The sequence below is a fragment of the Eurytemora carolleeae genome, unplaced genomic scaffold, assembly GCF_000591075.1.
Source record: "Eurytemora carolleeae unplaced genomic scaffold, Eaff_2.0 scaffold330, whole genome shotgun sequence".
In the NCBI taxonomy this organism is placed as follows: domain Eukaryota; kingdom Metazoa; phylum Arthropoda; class Copepoda; order Calanoida; family Temoridae; genus Eurytemora; species Eurytemora carolleeae.
In genome coordinates, this window is record NW_019396272.1 from 56,697 (window position 1) to 79,582 (window position 22,886).

At 32.3% G+C, this 22,886-nt stretch overlaps 2 protein-coding genes across 2 annotated transcripts; one reads left to right on the top strand and one right to left on the bottom strand.

The window, feature by feature from the left end:
* Positions 1-410: 410 nt before the first annotated feature.
* On the bottom strand, positions 411-2,357 carry LOC111699882 (ganglioside GM2 activator). The gene is made up of 4 exons (XM_023470640.1): positions 2,031-2,357; positions 1,496-1,568; positions 1,010-1,091; positions 411-558 (listed from the first exon to the last, which is right to left on the bottom strand). Exons 1-4 carry the CDS (start codon positions 2,327-2,329, stop codon positions 458-460), a joined length of 555 nt encoding a protein of 184 aa, XP_023326408.1. The 5' UTR covers positions 2,330-2,357; the 3' UTR covers positions 411-457.
* A 2,444-nt stretch (positions 2,358-4,801) lies between these two features.
* On the top strand, positions 4,802-17,889 carry LOC111699861 (retinal homeobox protein Rx1). Its single transcript, XM_023470615.1, has 3 exons — positions 4,802-5,484; positions 8,567-8,796; positions 16,943-17,889. The coding sequence occupies exons 1-3, from the start codon at positions 5,322-5,324 to the stop codon at positions 17,381-17,383; spliced, it is 834 nt and encodes a 277-aa protein (XP_023326383.1). The 5' UTR covers positions 4,802-5,321; the 3' UTR covers positions 17,384-17,889.
* The last annotated feature ends 4,997 nt before the right edge of the window (positions 17,890-22,886 follow it).

Sequence of the window (22,886 nt, forward strand, 5' to 3'; positions counted from 1 at the left end):
GTTTTAAACAAAATTTAAATAAATACCTAGGTAGCACATGCCTGAATACCAAACCTGCTTCATATTTTACGGGTTTGAATTTTATTTGTTGAATTTTATTGTTTTCCTAGAAAACCATTAGTTAAACCCCTCCCCTTATTATTATATGTTACCGCAGCGCTCGGTCCTCCTATTTTCCTGGACCCGGGCGGTCCTAAGCAAGGAAATGTCCCTCTCAACAGTAGCTATATCTCAGGACATCCATAGCTTGGTTTCTCGAAACCAGTGTGTTTCTTTTGCAGTTTTCTTAGCTGAGGCTAATGATCCTGAAACCTAATTTTCAAGATTATTTTATTTTTAAGATTATAGTTATTGTTTCCTGCATCGTTTCGACATTGACTGTATTGTTAAAGTAAGTAAGTAACACAAGCAAACATTTTGAACAATTTATTGTTTAAAGAACCCAATGATCTTTATTTTATGCCAGCTCAACTCGGACCTGGATACAGGTCTCCTCAGTATCATCTGCAAGAAGAGCGTAGAGTCGGATTCTGTAGGTTCCAGAAGCCAGAAGGTCAACTATACATCGTTTATAATTCAATAGTTTTATGTTTTTTTTTCATTAAAAATCTTGGATTTTGCTCAGATTATCATTTCATTACAAAATATCAACTTATTGGAAAAAGTGCAGCGAACCAAAAAACTGAGAATTCTTTTTTAAAAATAGAATTCTCATTTGTTTGAAACAAAAAAAAATATTTGATAGGAAAGTGGCGTTAAAGGAATTTAGTAATTTGAGATAAGATTTAGTGAACCTAAGTTTCCAAAACTGGTAATATTTCCCAAACGATTGAAACTGTTTTTTGGTACTTTGGAATCGTCCAATTGCGGCAAACAAGTTATAATCCAGATGTTTTTAGGGGTTTCGAGGAAAACTTAATAAAAATAACTCGAGCGATCTCTAAGATCTTTGAATATCCAGAATCATCTCTTTAAATGTTTTAGTTTTTAAATGAATTATTAAAGGTTCCTATCAGTTCAGGAATGTCAGGAAGAGTGAGAGTGAGTGGTTCTCCACCATATTGTCCAGGATGAACTGGAAGAGTACATTCCTAAATATAAAAAAAATCACTTTCAATATAATTTGTCTGTTTAAGACTCAAAATTATATAAACGGCTGAACCAAATGATCCCAATTATCTGGAGATGTCCGTTATCCCATGGTTGTACGCTCTAGCGAAAAAATTGATGAAAATTTTGCAAATTATTTTTTAAAACCCAAATCTAAAAAATGCTTTAAAGTTCTAAAATGTATATAGTTCGCGCTACAAAAAAGTTTTTATGAATGGGGTAAAATCACAGGCCGGTCAAGGCGTAGTGGACTCTTTAAACTTAATCCAGTCTTGAAATTTGACGAAACTTTTCATTTTGGTCTCGATTTGTGTTCAGGCATGTTCTGAAGTGAAGCTAGGGACTTTTCAGGGTTCAAAGACCTTTTTCAATGTATTGTGCTCACCTGACCCTCGGGGAAATAGTTGGGACAGAGGAAGTCTGCAAAGGAATCAAGAAGGCTCTGTCCGTCATATTCACTAGAAAATTAAACATTAACGTCCAACTGGTTGTTTTAGATTTCTCATTAATCAATTTTAGGGTTTGTGGGCAAAAAGCAAAGAGGGAATGGCTGTTTTGAAAAGGAACTTAGTCTTTGCCACAAACTCAAATTTTGTAATCCCTATTCTTTAAAATCTTATGGTGTAAACCTTTGATATTTCAAACTTGAATTATTTGATCTAACAAAATTCATAGTTTGAAATCTCGAAGGTCTGCGAAATTGGATTGTAAAGATATAGAGATTAGAAAATCAGAGTTTGTGGCAAAGGCTTAATTCGATTAATTTTGATTTTAAAATATCTATTTGAGTATCTGACTATTTAAGTTAAGATACTTATTTTTCAAGAATATCCCATGTATCTAATGAAAATTTCAATTTTAATGTTTTCAATTATTTTTTAGTCGAGAACTTAATTTGAAAGATTACTTGTTCAACTTACCAGGATCCAATATTGATACCATCAATAGCAATACAAGGAATAGGAAGGTTGATTATTCCTTCCTTCACAATCTCAAGCTTAACCTTAGCTCCGACAGGAACATCTTCTAGAAGAGTGACAAGAATATGAATAGTTATTTCAGCTCCATCAGCGACAACAATTGGGAAAGGTGCAATCGAGATATCATCGAATGTCAAAGGTTCATGAGCGCCCTCGCAGTATCCATATTCCAGCTCATCAATTTTTAGGTGTCTGCCTGAGACAACTGCAAGGACCGCCAGAAAAATAATTGATTTCATTGTTATCCTCTTGGAGTTACGATGATACAATGATGTTCTAGTCCGGCCCTTTTATACGATAGATAAGACAAAAAGAACGTCAGCATTATTTGTTGTTTACTTACACAGGCCTAAAGTACAGGATGCACAGTGTGCGCATTAAAGAAAATTTTAAACATTTAAAAAACACAACTTTAGCCTTTTAAAACTATCTTTTCTGATGAATAAAATCTGTTTTTACAAAAGCAAAAAAATATAAAGCTGCCATTAATCTGTAATCATACAACATATTTGCTTAATTTTACACTTAAACGGAAGCTGGAGCAAAAAAACTATGGAATCATATAAAATAAACTGTTCTGCATATGTGAGTAGAAAACTGTAGAATAGTTGTTGTTTATTATACTTTCTTTAAATTAATCTTAAACACTTGATCTAGATATCCAATCTGGGCACTATTTGGAGGATAAATTAAAGTTATCCCTGAAGGGTATGAACACTTCGGTGAATTCAATGAATACGTAGGAGGTCTGCATAAGATGGTGATTAATGCTTGAACCCAAAGATCAACCATTCATTTTGAACATGTTTAACAATACAGCTGTTATAAATTACAAAATCCTTTGTGAAATTCTAAATAAAGCAAAAAAGACAACAAACATTTCACTTTTTTCTGGTAAAGGAACTGAGTTTTTGCCTCAAACACAAATATTCTTATTCCTATATGGCAACCCAATGTCGTAGACCTTAGATATTTCAAACTAATAATTATATTAGATCAAATTATCTAAGTTTGAAATATCAAAGGTTTATACCCACTGGTTGCAGAGATATAGAAATTAGAAAAGTTAGGTTTTGGCAAAAACTCAATTCCTTTATAAAGCTGTCATTTCACTATAATTATGATTACAAATATCCATCAATATTAATGTAAAATGTTTTATGACTAGTTTCTAAAGAACTTCCCCTCCAGATAATTGGTCTGACTGCGTTAACATGATTTGAAGTTAATTTTCTATAATGTTTATCTCATATTAGGATCTAGAATTATACCAAATGTTTAAAATTTGAGAAAAAGGAGGCGGAATTTTAAACGGAACAAAACATCCAAGAGTCAAAATCAAAAAAGTTTCATCCTTAGCACAAAAAAGTCACAGAATTGTGTTTAAAGTCAAGATTTTTCTTCTGCATTTTAACTTCGCTGTCAATGTATGATTCACAAAAGGTAAAGATTTAGGATAAAGAATATTCATATTAGCATCAACACTGCCTTTTAAAATCAGATTTCTGAATCGTAGTGCAAACCATTAATACAATTGTTATTTTTATGATCTCTTTCCTAGAACTGAGCGTAATTATACTATTCCAGAAGTCAAAAGTTTTGTGTGAATTGACGATAATCTACAGCTGGTTTATAGGTTAAGTTAAGAATGATAGACATTCACTGCAGTGAACCTCCATGGAGGTTGTACGTTTTTAATTGGGGGGGGGGGGGCGTTGCATATAAGAAGATAAGGATAACCACCCTCTGCAACAAATTCTGCTCTACACTTGAAACCTACCCTGGACATCTCTTCAATATCCACCCTGTACAAAACAACTGTGACGGAAAAATACACAATGTTACGAGAACTGTGTGAAGCAAAAATTCATCACAGACAATGCAGAGAAAAAATTTCAGTAAGCCTCTTTAGATAACTCTGGTCGAGCAGAAATACTTAAGTTTGATAACCAAGCTTTCAAACGTCAATGATACAAAAAATTAGATTAACTGCCAGTGTAAAAGTATCTTTCAAAAATGAAACTTTTAGGAGAGAACCTATAGAAACACTCATAAAACAAGAACGTTTTTTCTGCTGGTGCAGACTTGCAAGGAAGAAGACAAGAAACTACAAACCATATTTTAAATGACTGCAAAATTGCACTGCACAAAATTACATCTGATCAAGGAACTGCTGTGTTGAATACCCACGAACACTAGATCTCGATATCTACTACGGGCACTTTTAATAAATTGTTATTCTTGTATATTACTTTGTTTATTAGCAATTCATGTCAGTGCCAATCATAAAATGCGATATCCAGACTATAAAAGTATAGATCACCCTCAACTAAGCTGTCGGTGCGTTCTTCAGTAAATTGCAGCACACTGACCGAAGATATAGTAGCGTTTAGTAGAGAGTGAGCTTTTGATTTAATTGGATTAAATTTTGCTTTAAACAAATATAAATGAATAGTATAGATACTTGGACGGATAATTAACACGTCGTCATTTAATTTCTAATATTGATCAAAACATACACATTGCACATTACATATCAGACATACTACTCAGTTCACACAGTATTTTGTTTTAATAAAGCTGAACCAACTTCAGTTCGCCAAACAGAACAAAACATAATTTGAAATAAATTTATCAGATTTCATTATTGGGGAGACAGATTGCAGCATTCAGTTTGGCGGGCAATTACTCCACCTTCAACAATACTAAATCACCGTTTGTCCGGAATCAATTGGGTTTCCTAACTTGATTTAGTGAGCTCGGTGGTGTGCCCTATCTCTCAAATTGAATTTTCCCCGGCATTAGACCGACGGATGGTTCAAACCATGTCTCTTGATTGGCCGCTGGATTCCTGACGTCATAGGTCCGCCCCCTTGGTTCCGCTGCTCTCATCCACAATACCCACTTTCTAACCCTAGGAATAATATACAGTTACAGCTGCTTATTCAATACTGGTACAGCCTCTTCGTCTGATTGAGTAGGTTGGAGAAAAGTATTTAATCATAAAATTGTTGGTTTACAATTGAATATGAATTTAGAAGTAACCTTTATCTGTGGTTTAAATGTGGAGCAAGTTACCGTATGATGAAACCCTTGAAATCACAATCTGGAAAGAGTTAAAGCGAAAACTTTTTCTACAGATCAAAAAAGTGCCTTGGCACAAATAAAAACATTTTTTTCTGAAAACTTACATTCTCTGTCGGCTCACCGTCCTACTCCTGTAGTTCTGTGATGATCATGAGCTACAGTATGAATCCTGTTAATCTATCTAAAGTAGAGATTAAGACTGAGGATGTGACGAACCACACTGCGATAAAGAAGCACACGATTGACGCCATCCTTGGTTTACCTCGATTAGGCAGTTGCTTGCAGGCAGACGATGCAGATATGGACGGTGAGATTTTTTTGGATAAATAAAAAATTTACCTTTATTAATTATTTAATTTAATTGTAAAGCTTGAATTATGTTATACGACATCGATATCATCTCTCTAATTGCAGACAATGTGGAAAATGCACAAACTTTGTTAATTTATGTTTATGAGTTTATTACTTGAATTTGGGAGGATTTATTTTGATTTATTGTATGTAATGACGACAANTATTTTATAAAAAAAAAAAATCCTATTGCGATTTTATATAATTAGTCTAGTTTTCATTTAAAAAATTATAAATTTCAAATGGTAAACATTTTTTTTACAAATTCATGTTCAAAATTTATTATTTAAATCCATAGGTAAGACATGAGGATGAACTATTATTCTGTGTATGGATTATTAGATCTTACTAGTTCACAAAGTATGATATAAAACAAAGCAATTACAGATCAGTAATGAGTAATTCGCTTTCAGTTCTTTAAAATGTTTTGCTATTGCCTGTTTAGAAATATTGTTAGGTGGCGACACCTTGATCTTTTCCCAGATAAATGCGCAGATTTTTTTTTGATAATTGCAGTAATTTCCGGCAACACTGGCACTGTAATTTCATACTGCCACGAGAACAAAGTATTAAATGTTGATAAAGATCGTAATAAATTTTTACTTCCCAAGTATGAATAAACTAAAACAGCGATTAATTTACTTTTATTTTCTGTTGGCAGTAAAAAATTCAATTTGATTTCAATGAGAAACATTTCGTTTAGCTTGGTTTTTGAATTGTTTTAAGATTGGATTATAATTATCATGCATGAGAATAAAGGTTATGTACACTGGGTTAGAAATAAAATAGATGAAAAGTAAAGAATAAAAAGTGTAGAATTAAACTAATGACTCAAACATCTCTTTTTTCAATTCTTACTGATTTACTTTAACGTATATAAAGCATTTTTTAAAATGTAAAAGATTATCAAATTATAATCATATTTATCAATTACTAAACTTCATATATGTAAAGGAAAAATTTCCTTATTCATTATATTTTATGTTATTATTATTAAATAGATATATGACGCCTTTAGACTGGTATTTAGGCAATACATCGATAGATTAATACCAGGCAGATTTTATCAATCAATTAAGATATCAATAAAATTGAAGTGTACACAATACCTGCATTATAAACATTATAAACATTAGCGGTCATAGAAGAACTTTAAATTTTTTATTTTAACATATAACAAAGCAAAAAAGACAATAAGAAAGCGGTCTTAAAGGATTTTATTATTTATAATATAGTGGCATTTTTACAAAGTATAAGCAAAAGAATTCTAATTTTAATTTCTTGAGTGGTATCCCAAACAGTAAAGGTATTCCTTTCAACCTTAACTCATAAAAAGTAAGATGTAACTATACCCCTATAGGATAGGTTTTCTGCATGGCAAATTAACCATTTGCAAACTTGTTTCTGGGACACTCTGTATTTTTCTTTGAATGTTGAAACAGATTGTTCAAATAATTAAACATATGTTATCTTTAAAGATATATCTGATGCATCACGTGGATTTAAAATTATGGAATTTTACCGGTTAAAAATTAGTTTAAACAGTAATATTTTTAAATAAATTATTCAAAATTCATCTTTTTTAATTGTGCTTTTTGACTCAAAATATTAAATCTTATACCGATGTTATTTTGCAATTTTGAATGATAAGATGCAATGTAAACAAACACGTTTTTTTATCTTCTATTACTTAAATTCTAATCAAAATGTATAAAATGTTATAATTTAAAATTTGATAAACATACAATCCAAGGTTGATTTAACAGTCTGATTTATAAAAAATTGAATATTTTGACTTCACCGATAAAAAGATCAAAACGAATTTTGAACACGCCATCCGGCCCATTACCCGCATTATACCCTAATATTTTGAAAACTGTCTTTTTTATTTCGCAATGTTGACACCTGAAGAATTTTTGGTTCACCAAAAAGTCCAATCAATTATTTTAGTTCAGGTTTTATTTGGTTAAAAGATTAAAATGAAGAAGATTCTTCGTATTCCCCTGGGATTGGTGAGGAAAACACTCCTAACCTGACACAGAAGCTAAAGAATCTGTATTGAGAAGTTCTAATCCTACCCCCCCCCCCCACACTTCAATCCGATTAGCCCTGATAATGAGAAGAAACCGTCAATCAGGATACAAGGGGCGGATGGGGGGGGGGGTCTATGTACAAGGATGCTAAATAGAGTGAGAGTTAGGATGTCTTTGTAGAACCTATTTACTAGATAAATCGTATTATGTGCTGTTTTTTTCTCACTTAAAGAAAGGAACTAATTTCATTTTCCCATTGGATTTAGTTTATCTGTGAATAGACTTAATTTAGAACTGGAGTAAAACCAAGTTGTAGAATTGGAAGATTAGTAAAATCTAGTTAGAGAGCTGGAAGATTAGTAAAATCTAGTTGAAGAATTGGAAGATTAGTAAAATCTAGTTGAAGAACATGGAAGATTAGTGAAATTTAGTAGTAGAATTGGAAGATTAGTTTTGTAGAACTGGAAGATTAGTACAATCTAGTTGTAGAACTGGAAGATTAGTACAATCTAGTTGTAGAACCGGAAGATAAGTAAAATCTAGTTGAAGAACTGGAAGATTAGTACAATCTAGTTGTAAAACTGGAAGATTAGTACAATCTAGTTGTAGAACTGGAAGATTAGTAAAATCTAGTTGTAGAACTGTAAGATTAGTAAAATTTACTTGTTATAGAACTGGAAGGTTAGTTAAATGTAGTTGTAGAACTAGAAGATTAGTACAATCTAGTTGTAGAACTGGAAGATTAGTATAAATGTAGTTGTAGAACTAGAAGATTAGTACAATCTAGTTGTAGAACTGGAAGATTAGTAAAATCTAGTTGTAGAACTGGAAGATTAGTACAATCTAGTTGTAGAACCGGAAGATTAGTACAATCTAGTTTTAGAACTGGAAGATTAGTACAATCTAGTTGTCGAACTGGAAGATTAGTACAATCTAGTTGTAGAACTGGAAGATTTATAAAATCAGTTCCCAAACTTTATTTCTAATTGAGGTTTCCTATTTCAGGAGAGAGTAGGGAGGGATACGATAGATCTGAGGGTGAAGGGGAGGGGGAGGGTGGAATCAGTCCTGAAGGAGACGATGAGAACAAGAAGAAGCACAGGAGGAATAGGACAACCTTCACCACCTACCAGCTCCACGAGCTCGAGAGGGCGTTCGAGAAGTCTCACTACCCTGATGTATACAGTAGAGAGGAACTGGCTATGAAGGTTAATCTTCCAGAAGTCAGAGTCCAGGTTGGTCTATTTTCAGGGGCGTTTTTTTTTGATAATTGCNTTTTGCACCCCGCTAATGGTTGATGTGTACCCTAAAAAACTTTTTTATTAATTAAGCTACATGTGTCAAATGGTAATATTTATCAAAAGTAAAAATAACTAATTTTGAAAAAATTTTCTGCATACTTTTTGAATTTTACAAAATCCGAACAATTAAAATTAGAGGTCTAATTCTTATTAAAGATTAAACCTTGAAAAGTTGGACTACGGACATGTATCACACTCCCCTATCTCAATTCTAAGGGCAAAATCATGGGGGGTGGATGGTGGAAAACATCCCCCCCATCGGGATAGGGTTAACCTACCTGACTATTAGTCATCTGACCATAATTATCAATCATACCATTATAAAATCTTGTAGTTAATAAAAGAGCCAAAAACTTTTTAAATACATATTTTTTTATTTTTCTCAGTATACCATATCAATATCAATTATATTATGACTAGATTACATAATCTAATTAATATTAAAGCTTTTTAACGATGCCTAAATCTGTGAGAGAAAAGATGGCCCAAAACATTGTTGGTAAAAATTGTTCTAAAATGTTCCTATATAAATTTTCCATAACCAAAATAGGCCCTATGGGTGGTGTTTGCATCTACATTATACATATTGATGATGAAGATTGTTCAATCCAGGGGTTAAATAATAAAAATAGAAGTTGGTAAAAAGTTATGGAAACCATTGAAAAACGGGTTAAAAATAGCATTGCATTCAAATAATACGGCCTTAGAATTAACAAAAAACAAAATTAAAAGTCTCCATATTTAAGAATTTTGGCTCTAGAAGGGACCTAGGGAGTGCACAGGGGTATCCCCCACTACGTGACTGTCTAGTTTTCATTTTATCTAGTTTAGTTTAGAATAAGAAAAGGTTAGATAAAGATAGATACTTCACCATTTAAACAGAATTAAACAGCATTGAAAGTTAACAAATCAGATCGAATTACGGTTCATGCTTTTAATACTCAAAATATAAAACGAAACAAAAACCAAACAAATCCCACTTTTGTAGTTGTGCGGTTTCTCAATCGGTTACGATCTAAATTTTAAATTTAAATTCTCAAAAAATAGTTTTTATGTATTTAATATCTAGTTTCACAAATTGACTCTTTTATAGGCTCTTGTTATCCCGCCCACTCATTCCCTTACCTCGTTTTCCCACTCATTTATTTCATCCTCCTTTCCCTCACCCCTCATTCCCTCATCTCACTTGAACTCATTCCCTCTATTCCCTCACCCACCAACTCATTATCCCTCCATGCCCTAAAATACTCATTTATTTCCTCCCTTGCCTCAACCAATCACTCCCTCCTTTCTCTAAACCACTTCCTCCCTCCCTACCTCTTTTTCTTTTTCCCTTTCTTCTCTAACCAATTCCCTTCCTGTGTTCCTTCCTCCCTGTACTCTCTCAATCCCTCCCATTCTTTTTTCTACCCTTCCATTCCTTCCCTCCCTTCCTGCGCAAGTAATTGTCTGTATACTCTGTATACAGTGTACAAGTGATGTTATTATATTTGGTCCACTGAGCTCAATGTAGAGGGAAGATGGTTGATCCTTACAGATCTTGTCAACCATAATATATCTTCACACCATAATAAACTAATTATGTGTATCATACTCTACTAGTAATTCAGAGAGCTACACGCCACTCTTTAAATATGTTTTAAACAGGGGTTTGCAGAGGGGATCTCTGTATGTATATGAATTTGGCCAATTGGTTAGAAACAAATGCAGACTAATCGTATTATGTTTATAACACAAGTGTAACACGATTAGATGTTTTCTGAAATTCTATGTTCTAAAACCCTGCCAGTTGATGCCAAATATTTGAAATATGTGTCCGAACATTTTCCTAGATTTTTGTGAAGATAGTTTTATTATCCTGGATATAAGCAGCTCTTCTCCACCTGCATATAAATACTTTGCGTTTGCTAAAACTGTTAAACCCTCAATTCCGCCACTTTAATCCTAGTCTTATCTAAACAATGATCTACAAATTTCACCAATTTTACCGATAAAATCATTTTAAATTTTAAGCTTTTGCTTTAAAATAAATTATAAATTTGTTTATATTCAATATAGCATTTAAAAGTCTGCGTTCCCCTTGTCATCATATCATAAAAATAATCTAAATCAATGTAATAATAGTTGTTTACCTAAATAATATCTGTTCCTGAAGTATAGGCCGCCAGCTAGTTTAGAGTCCTAGCGGCAATATAATCAAGTTATCTGATCCCTGGCGGCAAACTATCTATCTATCCAGTTGCCTATCTATTTATCGACTAATCTATTTATTTAACTATCCAACTATAGCCACAGGGAACTCAATTATTTTGAGATTAATTGCCTAAGTTAGACTGCATTTAGTAGATATTTAGTATATAGTAACAACACTGGTATATTTTGTATTTAATAAAATATTATCTTACGTACGTGTATTTTTATAAATAGCAAATACAATGGTATATTTTGAATATATGGAAAAGAGAAATCGCTGCAGACATATTTTGTATTTTAGATTGATAAAAAGTAAAATCTATATATAAATTTGGCTTGTCTGTTTGTTTGTTTGTTTGTTAGTTTGTCTGTATGTCTGTCTGTTTGTATCCAATAAACGTCGAAACGGCTGAACCGATCGGGCCCAATTTTTTTGTGGGACATCTAGGGACCCCAGGGAAGGTTTATGAATGATTGAAATTTTAAATATTTGTCTCCATCAAAATTCGATCTTCATTAAATTTTTTAAAATTTAGAAAATCCACGAAATTTTTTGTGAAAATCCGCGAATTATTTTTGTTTTGTTTTACGATGTACACAAAGAGAACATGTTCACAATTAATTTAGAAGATGGGCGCGAAGCGCCCTCTAAGGCTAGTTATATAAAATATAGCCAATGGCTAGTATTTTGTGAATGGTTTATTATATATATTACATAAACCAAGAACTTGCATTTATCAAGTTAATAACAAGCTTTGGGGAATGGGGACAAAAAAAACTTCTGTCGTAGTTGTATAAAAAAGGATCCTAGTACCCCGTTTCAGCTAAACATTTACTCAGATTTCAACGTCGTGTTTTGTGTGTCAAGATTAAAATCTTTAATGTTTTCGATCAGAGCTCCTGTAGTTTAAGAATAATTGAAAAATTGTTTTGAATTTCTAATGTGTTTAAACCAAATAAATTTGTTTTAAATTTCTAATGTGTTTAAACCAAATAAATTTGTTTTAAATTTCTAATGTATTTAAACCAAATAAATTTGTTTTAAATTTCTAATGTGTTTAAACCAAATAAATTTGTTTTGAATTTCTAATGTGTTTAAACCAAATAAATGTGTTTTGAATATCTAATGTGTTTAAACCAAATAAATTTGTTTTAAATTTCCAATGTGTTTAAACTAAATACATTTGTTTTAAATTTCTAATGCGTTTAAACCAAATAAATTTGTTTTAAATTTCTAATGTGTTTAAACCAAATAAATTTTTTTTAAATTTCTAATGTGTATAAACAAAATAAATTTGTTTTTCTCAAAATTTGTTTGTAAATTCAAGGCTAGAGGTATAATTTTACCATTGCGTCACAACCAAACTTCTCTCTCTGTTTTAAAAAACGTATATTTACACATACAGTGTACACCTCACTATGATTTAAAGGTTGCAAGCTCTCAAGCAAAAATCTATGAGAATTTTGCCAATTACTTCTTAAAACCAAAGTTGGGAGGGAGCAACGGGAGGGGTAGCAGGAGGGGGGGGGACTAATAATCCAACACCTTTTACTTAACATTCCTTTCTCATGTTCCTCAGGGCTAAACCATCTTCTTAATAAATACAAATATAATCAGAATTATTAAATAACTTATTAATTAAGTAACAGTGAAAGACTAAAACCTTTTTTTAAATATTTAATTTAATTCAGTATAAAGAAGTTAGGAAAATTCTAAAATAATCTAAAAAAATAAAATGTGTGCAATAAACATGTTGCATTCTTCAACTAGCTATATAAACCAATATTCTGTTGTACATAAGCAGGTTAAAGAGATAATCTACTTTAAACAAATCAGTTAATAAATCCTTCTCATATTTCCACGTCAAACTTTAGTAAATTGCACTTAAATGTTTTCAATCATATCTTCTCTTATTGAAGTGCTATGAAGAAGACCAAATATGTTGAAAATGTATACTATGTAACCAGATAAATCATATTTGTGCATAAAATTAAAACTATAAGTCGTAAGTACAAGTCGTACTAATAATATCGCTTAAAATTGAATTTCTCCTTCTGTTTAGTTAGTTCACTGTGTTCCATCTATCGACAACCTTCTCTTCCTCTAAACTTTAAATATTTTTAAATTAACCCTAAGCCTCTTTTTCCTATCAAATTTTAAAAAGTCCTCCTTCATTTTATTTTTTAATTTCTGGCAAGAACTCAGTTTCTTTGTCAACACATCAAAGGTTTATGACCAAAGTTCAAAAACATTGCCCAGAAAAAAATGTTTTTGAAAATGCGCCAATTTTAAAGTTTAACGGTAAAATTGTTAATGTTAATAGGAAAGGGTCGCGCTGAAAGCCTGGCATTGTATATTCCATTCTTGCTTAACTCCTCTTTTCTGTATTGAAACTTTAATATATAAAGAAAAATAAAACTATTTCCCCTCCCGCCTCTTCACTATTCTGTATTCCAATATTATTCCCTTCTCTTACAGTCTGAGCATGAAATTGTTGATTGATGGCTAGATAACGTAGATTATCATTAGATTAGATTATACAATACCTTCTCCATGAATATACGGGCATAATATTCATACGGAAATAATAAAAATAAAGAAAAGTAATGCTTAAAATTTTAATAAATAATTACTTGGATTTTTAAAATGGCTTCATTTGTGTAGTGTGCGTGTAGTCTCCACTGAAATCTAATCGAACTGTACGTGTCCACAAATAAACTATTTTTTCATATGTACATATATATCTATATATATATAGATAGATAGATAGATATATATATCATCTGGCTCAGTTTCATTTGCCATTGTCAAAGTATGCCGTATTTGAATATGTCATTACACTTGCCATACTTACTTTTGCACAGAACCACTTGCTATAAGTTACACGGCCATAATGATTAAATTAGCCAATTATACAATATACCTCTTTTTACCAAATATAAGTATTTTTATATTTACATATAATATCCCCCATGTGTTATATTTCACACATTAAGAAATATTCTATGATCTGAACAAATCCCCTGTATTTCCGACAGAAGGAGAAGAGATGGGGAGAAAAGATGAGTAGAGAAGAAAAATGGAGGAGTTGGTGACAAAGGATATGGGAAGGGAGAAAGGAATAGGGAAAAATAAGAGGAAGGGACAATAGAATGGAGAGGGAAGTGAGAAAGGGGAAGAAAGGAAAAGGGGAAGAAGAGGGAGATGGAAGGTAGAGATGCATGAGAAGGGAAGGAAAAAAATGGCGGTGTGGAGAAAATGTTATAATTTAATTTTATAGGGAAGGGGGGAAAGTAAGGGTAGTGGATCAAAAGAGGAATAGAGAATAGAATTAGGAGAATGGTAGGGAAGGATTTGAAAAGGTGGAGGGAAGGAGTAGTTTGGTAAAGATTATGACGTTAGAAGAGGTTAGGAGCTGGAGAAAGATAAAAAGTCCATTTTATTTTGAAATTATATCATCAATTATCATTTTGTAAACAATCATTGCAAAAAATTTGGTTTAAAAATTGTCGGTCGGCATATATAAATGTTTCATTTAAAGCTGAATATTCATATATGCAGGTTTACTATGGCCTTAATTTTTTTACTTAAATTAATTAAATAATTAAATAAGAATAAAATTTAAAAAGACTGGGTAATGACGTGACGGGGCAGGATTTCGTGATGAGGGGAGAGCTAACCAGTAACCACTCAACAGTCACTAAATTCTAAACTAACAGTAAAAGGGGGAAATTCGTTTTGTTTCTAATACAGCTGGCACGTACCCTACGCAGATATTTATCAATGTATACATGGTAAAAAAGTCAAATAATTTATCTTAAAAAGACAAATGGACTACGTAAAAACCAAGAAATTGTTAAGTTTGACATGAAAGCTTCTAAAATTGCACAAGCGCGACAAACCAAAAACCCATATTATAGATTAAAGAAGGGTTTAAAGTATGGTCATTAGAGCGCGGTGGTCTCAATTTTCTCACTTCTAATCTACATTTAAACTTCTTGGAATGAACTTCTGATATCTGAGATTAAACTTAAATTCCTTGTCTGTACTTTGCCTCCTTCCCCCCCCCCTTCCTCATACACTAGCCTGTGAGCCCATGATACCAAACAAACAGAGCCAGCCATACTACTCCATAAAGCTAATTAAAATTAGAACTTGATAAAAATGGTTAAAATGTAATTATGACCAACATTATATACTCAGCTTAATTATATTATAAATTATTAACCTCCTTCCCTCCATATATCTACTCATTAATGTAGAATTGTAGAACATTCAAATCAAACTAAAATTTTGAAATTGATTCTAAAATTTGAGAAGATATGTTTTAGCCAAAATTTAATTTTTTTTCTATATTCCCCTTGTCCTCTTGTCCTTGTCTTAGAGTTCCCCCCCCTTCCCGCCTCCCCCCTGTGATCTCGAATATTACAGGTTTACACTCAACTGTTCATGACAACCTCTCAAACTCAAACCTAGTATTCTTCTCATCAGTTTATATCCCTTCCCATCCATCCAGAAATTTTCCCATTAGTTTATATTCCTTCCCATCCATCCAGTAATTTTCCCATTAGTTTATATTCCTTCCCATCCATCCAGTCATTTTCCCATTAGTTTATATCCCTTCCCATCCATCCAGTAATTTTCCCATTAGTTTATATTGCTTCCCATCCATCCAATAATTTTCCCATTAGTTTATATTCCTTCCCATCCATCCAGTCATTTTCCCATCAGTTTATATCCAGTCATTTTCCCATCAGTTTATATCCCGTCCTATCCATCCAATCATTTTCCCATCAGTTTATATCCCTTCCCATCCATTGAGTCATTTTCCCATCAGTTTATATCCCTTCCCATCCATCCAGTCATTTTCCCATCAGTTTATATCCCTTCCCATCCATCCAGTCATTTTCGCATTAGTTCATTTTTCTTCCAAAGTATACGATCATTTTCTGTCTTCTCTCTATTACGACTTCTTCTTTAAATAAAAATAATTCTTTCTAATCCCATTAGTTTACATTTTCTTTCCATCCATCTTTCTTTTCCTTTTCCCATCAGTTTATTCCATTCCCGATTCATCCCTAAATCTTTCCCATCATTCAATCCTTCATCCCACTCTTCATTTCTTCACTTTTCTAACCATTCTAACATTAAACTTCTCATCAATTCAACAATTATTTACTCCGTCCTATTCAGTTTTCATATAAAATCATGAGGTTTGTTGATCCTGACCTCTGTTGTTCTGGTCGGATGAATTCTACTGGTCCGCATGTGTTCTCATCTAGATACCATCTTTATGCTTGTAAAAATCAATTAATTAATTATTTGTGTAGGAAACAAAGGGAATAGAAATTACATAGTTTATAATACGTATGATACTGAATATATGAGTTGGTGAAAAACATAATATAATATATATATTTATACTATCTTGGTAACTTAACTTTGATTGTTATATAATCTTTCTCTATGATAGTCAACCTATCAAAGAATATTTAAAACAAGCTAAAAAGATTCACTCACCGAAATTTGAGGCTAATTGGTCAAAAGGTTCATGATTGGACTTGCAAACAAAATAACAGAAAGATACACAAATATTACTGCTTTATATATTTAATTAATCGCAATAATAATATTTTTTTTTAACTTGCATTTTCAAAAAAAATATAACTTATTATTTATTAATATTAGGTAGAGAATATGTAAATATAAAATTAGGTTTAAAGTACAAACTGTAAATTGAACAGCCATTCCTCCGTGAAAACCCGGGCTGAATATTATTTTGTTTGTCCCCCCCCCCAAAAAAGAGAAAAAATTCGAATATTTAATTTAAAAGTAATTTTTTTTTTCTTGAATAAAATTACTGTATAATATTTGAAAATGTTCTAGGTATGGTTCCAGAACCGACGAGCAAAATGGAGAAGACAGGAGAAGATGGAAGCTGCAAGGTTAGGGTTACATGATTACCAACTTGGGGGTCTCAGACCAGGACTAGGACTAGAACCCTGGCTCGGCCCTCCCCTTTCCACCCTTAGCCACGCCCTCCCTGGTTTCCTCTCACACCCCCAGGCAGCCTACGCCTCCTATCTGACCACACCGGTATCAGCATCAATCGGTCTCTCTTCTCTATCATCACATATGGCCTCAACTGCTCCCGCCCCTGTTTCCCCAGCAACATCAGATGGTCGTCTTTCTCCAGGAATGGAGACTCCAACTTCTATCAGTCTACCCTTTCCTCTCTCAGAGCATAGAATTTCAAGCATTAACGCTCTTAGATTGAGAGCAAAGGAACAGATGGAACTTTTTAGAGAAAATGGGTTCGCCCGTTAGAACATTTTTTGCTCGCCCTGCTTTATATTTCCCCCAACAGTCAATACTAGTTTTAAAAGAGGGAAATAAACGTTACAGACATTCTAAACATGTTGGAATCATTTTATTGGTTTATATTTGGGTTTTGGACTTATAAAATGCATCAAAAGTAGTTCGAACCCGACACAGTTCAGCTAAACTCAGAAAAAAGAGATTCCACTGTTACCCTTAAAGCATCATAACCAGTGAAAAAGTGTGAACATGGTAATACACAATAAACATTAAATAAATTAGTCTGTGGCGGCTTAAACTTAAACAATAAACTGCAGTTACTACAGAAATACCACACGACGATGCACGCTGAAAGTTTGGTGATATATATTAGTAGAATAAAACAAGAAAACATTTAATGTAAGAGCTGATTAATCTTGTTTTATTTAAGTAATTCTTTTAATTTTGAACGTTGTCTACCTTCGACCCAGTTTGCACGCTTATAACACTTTATGAATTAAATAAAATGAATTACTGTATTTTTTTTTAATACGAAAACAACATCAAAATGACAAACTTAATTAAAGACAAGGTACTAATGCAAGGAAAGTTAATTGCGGTCGCGTATACTCTGCGTACATATTGAAACCAGTTTTCTCTGGGCGGAATTTGTAAACAAGAATAGATGCATCAGAGTTTGTTTAGTATCCGTGGAGGAAAAATGCATTTAATTTTGATAATTTTGATAATTCACACAATAGTTTCCTATGACCAGAATGTTTCAAAGATTATTTTTGTGAAAATGGATTCCATGTCAGGCTGTAACATCCGGCTTGTGTTTCCTTTTCCGCCCAAAGACAGTACACTGCAGAACAAAAAATGTGTTTACCTCTGAAATAACTTTCCTTGCATTAGAACCTTTTTAAAGATAAATAATCTTACAATGCCATGGCTTTTAACTAGTAAATACAACAGTTTTCTTTTAAACCACGTTTGACATTTAACTCAAAATTATTGAGCTTTTTTTCAAACGAATAATAAAAAATTTATATTTTCTAGGCCTAATATGTTGGCTGCATTAACCTCCAACCTAATTTATATGCTTGAAATACATGCTTTAATATATCAATGAAAATGTAATGTTTATTGTAATAGAAAATTCAGCTTTGTTAATAAACTTTAGAATAAAATATCTTTCAAATAAACATCTTTATCTGAGCAAACAAAAGTGCTATAAAAAGAAAATTCTAATATCATTTGAAAAGGTTACTCTGTGAATGACTTGATATACAGGATGACCCCAAAAAATTGGATTAGGGATTTACAGTCCTAATATTCTTTTAACTTGACTTTAAAAAGTGTTTAGTATACAGTTTTAATTTTATAAGGACTCTTTAAAATAAATTTTTGTCGTCTGATTCTTTTATTTGGTATAAAACTTAAAACTTTCTGTTTACTTAAGCTAACCAATATTATTTAGGAAACAAAAACACGGGAACCTGAAAAGAGAGGTTGCAACCATCCGGCCTTATGATTTCGAACAGCTTTGATGGACCTTAGAAATAGGTCATGAGGACCGTATTGAAAAATAATTTCAAGTTTAAACCTTACAGTTATCAAATTATGTATTCATTTGCGTAATTTCTATGCAATATAGTTTTCAAAAGAACAATACAGATTATTAATTGATGGACAGGAAGTACCTTTTTGGTGGACAGGAAGATACCTTTATGGTGGACAGGAAAGTACCTTCATGGTGGACAGGAAGGTACCTTTATGATGGACAGGAAAGTACCTTCATGGTGGACAGGAAAGTACCTTTATGGTGGACAGGAAGGTACCTTTATGGTGGACAGGAAGGTACCTTTTTGGTAGACAGGAAAGTACCTTCATGGTGGACAGGAAGGTACCTTTATGGTGGACAGGAAGGTACCTTTATGCAGGACAGGAAGGTACCTTTATGATGGGCAGGAAGGTACCTTTATGGTAGGCAGGAAGGTACCTTCATGGTAGGCAGAAAGGCACCTTAATGGTGGGAAGAAAAATACCTTAATGCATTATAAGTGCAAATGGTGGGAAGAAAAGTAACTTTATTGTGGACAGAAAGGTACATTTATAATGGATAAGGAAGGTACTTTTGTGGTAGATAGGAAGGTACATCTATGGTGTGCAGGAAAGAATTTTTATGGTGGATTGTCGAAGAGAACCTCTAAGGTGGATAGAAATAGAACCTGCATAAGGAACAGGAAGATAAACTGTAGGAAGGACAGGAAAAGAACCTGCATAATTGACAGGAAGAGAAATTGTATGATGGATAGGAAGAGAACCTGTTGAATAGACAGGTAGAGAAACTGTATGAAGGACAGGAAGAGAACCTGCATAATTGACAGGAAGAGAAATTGTATGATGGACAGGAAGAGAACCTGCAGAATGGACAGAAAGAGAACATGTTGAATGGACAGGAAGAGAACCTTCAGAATGGACAGGAAGAGAACTTGTTGAATGGACAGGAAGAGAACCTGCACAATGGACTGGAAGAGAACCTGTTGAATGGACAGGAAGAGAACCTGCACAATGGACAGGAAGAGAACCTGTTGAATGGACAGGAAGAGAACCTGCACAATGGACAGGAAGAGAACCTGTTAAAAGGACAAAAAAAGAGAACCTGTACAATAGACAGGAAGAGAGCCTGAGAAGAAAGAATTTATGATGGACTGACAGGGAATCTTTATTTGAACAGTTGGACAAGAAAAAAGTTCGATGTGATAAACTGTAAAATAAACTCTGTAATATACTGGAAAAGAATCTTATTTGGACAAGAAGATTAGTTCGACTAATGGACATCAAAAGAACCTTTTTTGATAGACGAGATGAAAAATTTCTTATGAACAGAAAAAAACCTTCATGTCGGACAGGAAGAGTTTTCTGATGAACAGATTCACCAATCTCGACATCAAGAAGAAATCTTTATATTATATATACCGATACGACAATGCACTAAAATAACTCCAACTGTTCTAAATATTTGTTTAATTATCGATATTCAGACTTAATTTGACTCCCTGACAATATTGCTAATTTTAATAAATCTAATATTCTATTAGTTTAACAAATCAATTCATCAATAATAACGTTTTATTTCCTAAACTGTCTCGCTGCCGCCCTTCCCCTAGTTTTTACATTGCTCCAATGAGAACCCAAGGTTTAGTCTCCACGAATGAGATTCTAGTATTTTCAGAGAAAAACATCACGAAATCAAGTTTACAGGTCAGGAAAGGAAGAATGATTTCTGTTTGTCAGATTTAAGATTTTTTTAGGTGGGGGGGGGGGGTGAGAAAATGTTTTGTTCTATTAAAAGTTCACAGCCCAGATGTTTCCTTGAGGGCGAAGATGACTGAATTGCTAGAAATAGGATGAGTTTGGAATATTAAATAAACTGAGCTGAGAGATAGCGCGGGATTTAATCTCTCTAGAACTTTAGAACCAAAATACATTTTAGTGATTTTACACTTAATTATTTTCTTAACATAATTAATGATTATATGAAGCTGATGATTACTAATTAAGAAGAGTAAATGGAAACCTAATTACTAAACTAATTGAGTTCTCCGTGAATGAGTTGGAACTATGTATATGTATTAAATAATTACAGTAAACAGAACTACATGCATCTACAGAAACATAGTAACCTGGCTATAATGGTTTATGTAAAGATGTTTTTATCTTTTTAATTGTGCATATACTTAAATAGAAATAAAAAAACTTTTTCGTGTAGACTTTCAAAAGTATTCCAAGAGAATATTTGAACTTACCAAATCCAACCCATTCAAAAGTTAGCGTACTAGAGGAGGTGCACTATAAACTACGGTTCATTTCAACCTTTAATCAGCTAGAGTAAGCTGTACAGTACAAAAACACAATATATAAGGCAAAAAGGGACAGTATGTCAAATTTATTATCCTCTTCTAGTGAAAATATGGGATCATGGGAGATGTTTACGTGAAGTAAACATCAGAAACTACAAGACTGAACTCAGAGGAATAAGCAGAAGAAAGTAATTTGATTTAAATGTAAGCGTGTATTTATGGAAATAGGTCTCATTCTTTAAAAGGTTTAAACATCCCTCCTTAGAATTTATTCATTTGAACATTTATACATTTGAACCTTCATGGCAGAAACAAATCTGAAGGATAAGTATTATGTTTAAACTTTTAAAAGTGAATATTTTAAATTTTTTACAAATCATGATTGGATTATGTTTCTTTTTTAATTCATCTTTAAAAAAGTTTTTTTTTTGAAATTTTTAAAGCATTTCTTTATTATCTGTTTTGTTCGTTAAGCAAAAAGGGTCAACACAGACCGAAAAATATATCTATTTAAAATGTGTAACTGACTTTATATCTGTTGAGGTTTCGGCTATCATCATCAACACCAAAATTAAAATATTTAAAGAGAGGTTGCATTTCTATAATCATACAATTTGCTTCCATGCTTGATTAAAATTCCCTTTATCTATATGTGTGTATTTCATATTTCCATTTAGTAATTATATACAATACAGAATAAGCGTCAGTATGGCTCAAGTTGTTTTGGGAGTTATTATAAAAATTTCGCTTTAAAAAATCAAAATTTTTAGTCTTACACGCAGTTTATAATAGTTTTTAAAAGAAGTGCCAGAATTTTTTTCAAAGATGTTTAAATTGGATACATTTTTAATTTTATGATACACATTCATTTGCTGAAGAACAACAATGGAAAAGCTTAGAGAAAGGAACTTTGTTCGTAAGAATTTTTCTTTCCTCAGATAGGCAGGACTTTCTTTCTGCTGAAGAGGAATAATCTGATATTACAGAAAACTGGCTATATATTTGACAAAAGGGAAAAGCTTAAGTTGGACATTTATCTTCAATGCAAGTAAATACTAAAGATGTCTAAGCTTTATGTCAAATGTAAACGAGAATTTACATTATGTGTAGAATATAATGTGGGGTGTATATATCCCTGTGGTTGTGTAAACAGTAACAAGAGTTAATTAATTTTCCACTCTGCACAGACAAAGGAGAGATTGGGGAGAACTTGGTTGGATTATAAAAAATATTTTCTGAAAAAAAAATCAAACGTTATTTCTGAAAATAATCGTTAAGTCATAAAAGATATGCAATCATAAAAGAATTCAAATATGATATGCAGATACAAAAAGACCATTACAAAGATAATTGATTTTAAAAAAAGATTTGTAATCATTAACGAATTCAGATATGATATGTAGATATAAAAAGACCATAATTGATTTTTAAAAAGTGTCTCCTTTTAAACGATATGGACAAATGTCTAGAAAAATGACTAACAACTATTGTAATGTTGACTGTAGACAAATCACAGATATTTTAACCAATAAACAGTGCTTAAGAATATAAAGAGAAGAAACCAACCATTGGCAAACTGCTAAAATGCTGTCAAAAGATTATGTCTGAAAATAGTAAAAGCTGATTACGAAATACCTGAAAATAAAGTGGTAGAATAGGAAACCAAA

Coding starts and splice junctions, on each gene's coding strand:
- LOC111699882 (XM_023470640.1), bottom strand. CDS start 2,329: ATGAAATCAATTATTTTTCTGGCGGTCCTTGCAGTTGTCTCAGGCAGA. Junction 1,569..2,030: donor GGTATCAATATTGGATCCTG/GTAAGTTGAACA, acceptor TTAATTTTCTAG/TGAATATGACGGACAGAGCC. Junction 1,092..1,495: donor ACTATTTCCCCGAGGGTCAG/GTGAGCACAATA, acceptor TTTTATATTTAG/GAATGTACTCTTCCAGTTCA.
- LOC111699861 (XM_023470615.1), top strand. CDS start 5,322: ATGATCATGAGCTACAGTATGAATCCTGTTAATCTATCTAAAGTAGAG. Junction 5,485..8,566: donor AGACGATGCAGATATGGACG/GTGAGATTTTTT, acceptor TTCCTATTTCAG/GAGAGAGTAGGGAGGGATAC. Junction 8,797..16,942: donor TTCCAGAAGTCAGAGTCCAG/GTTGGTCTATTT, acceptor AAAATGTTCTAG/GTATGGTTCCAGAACCGACG.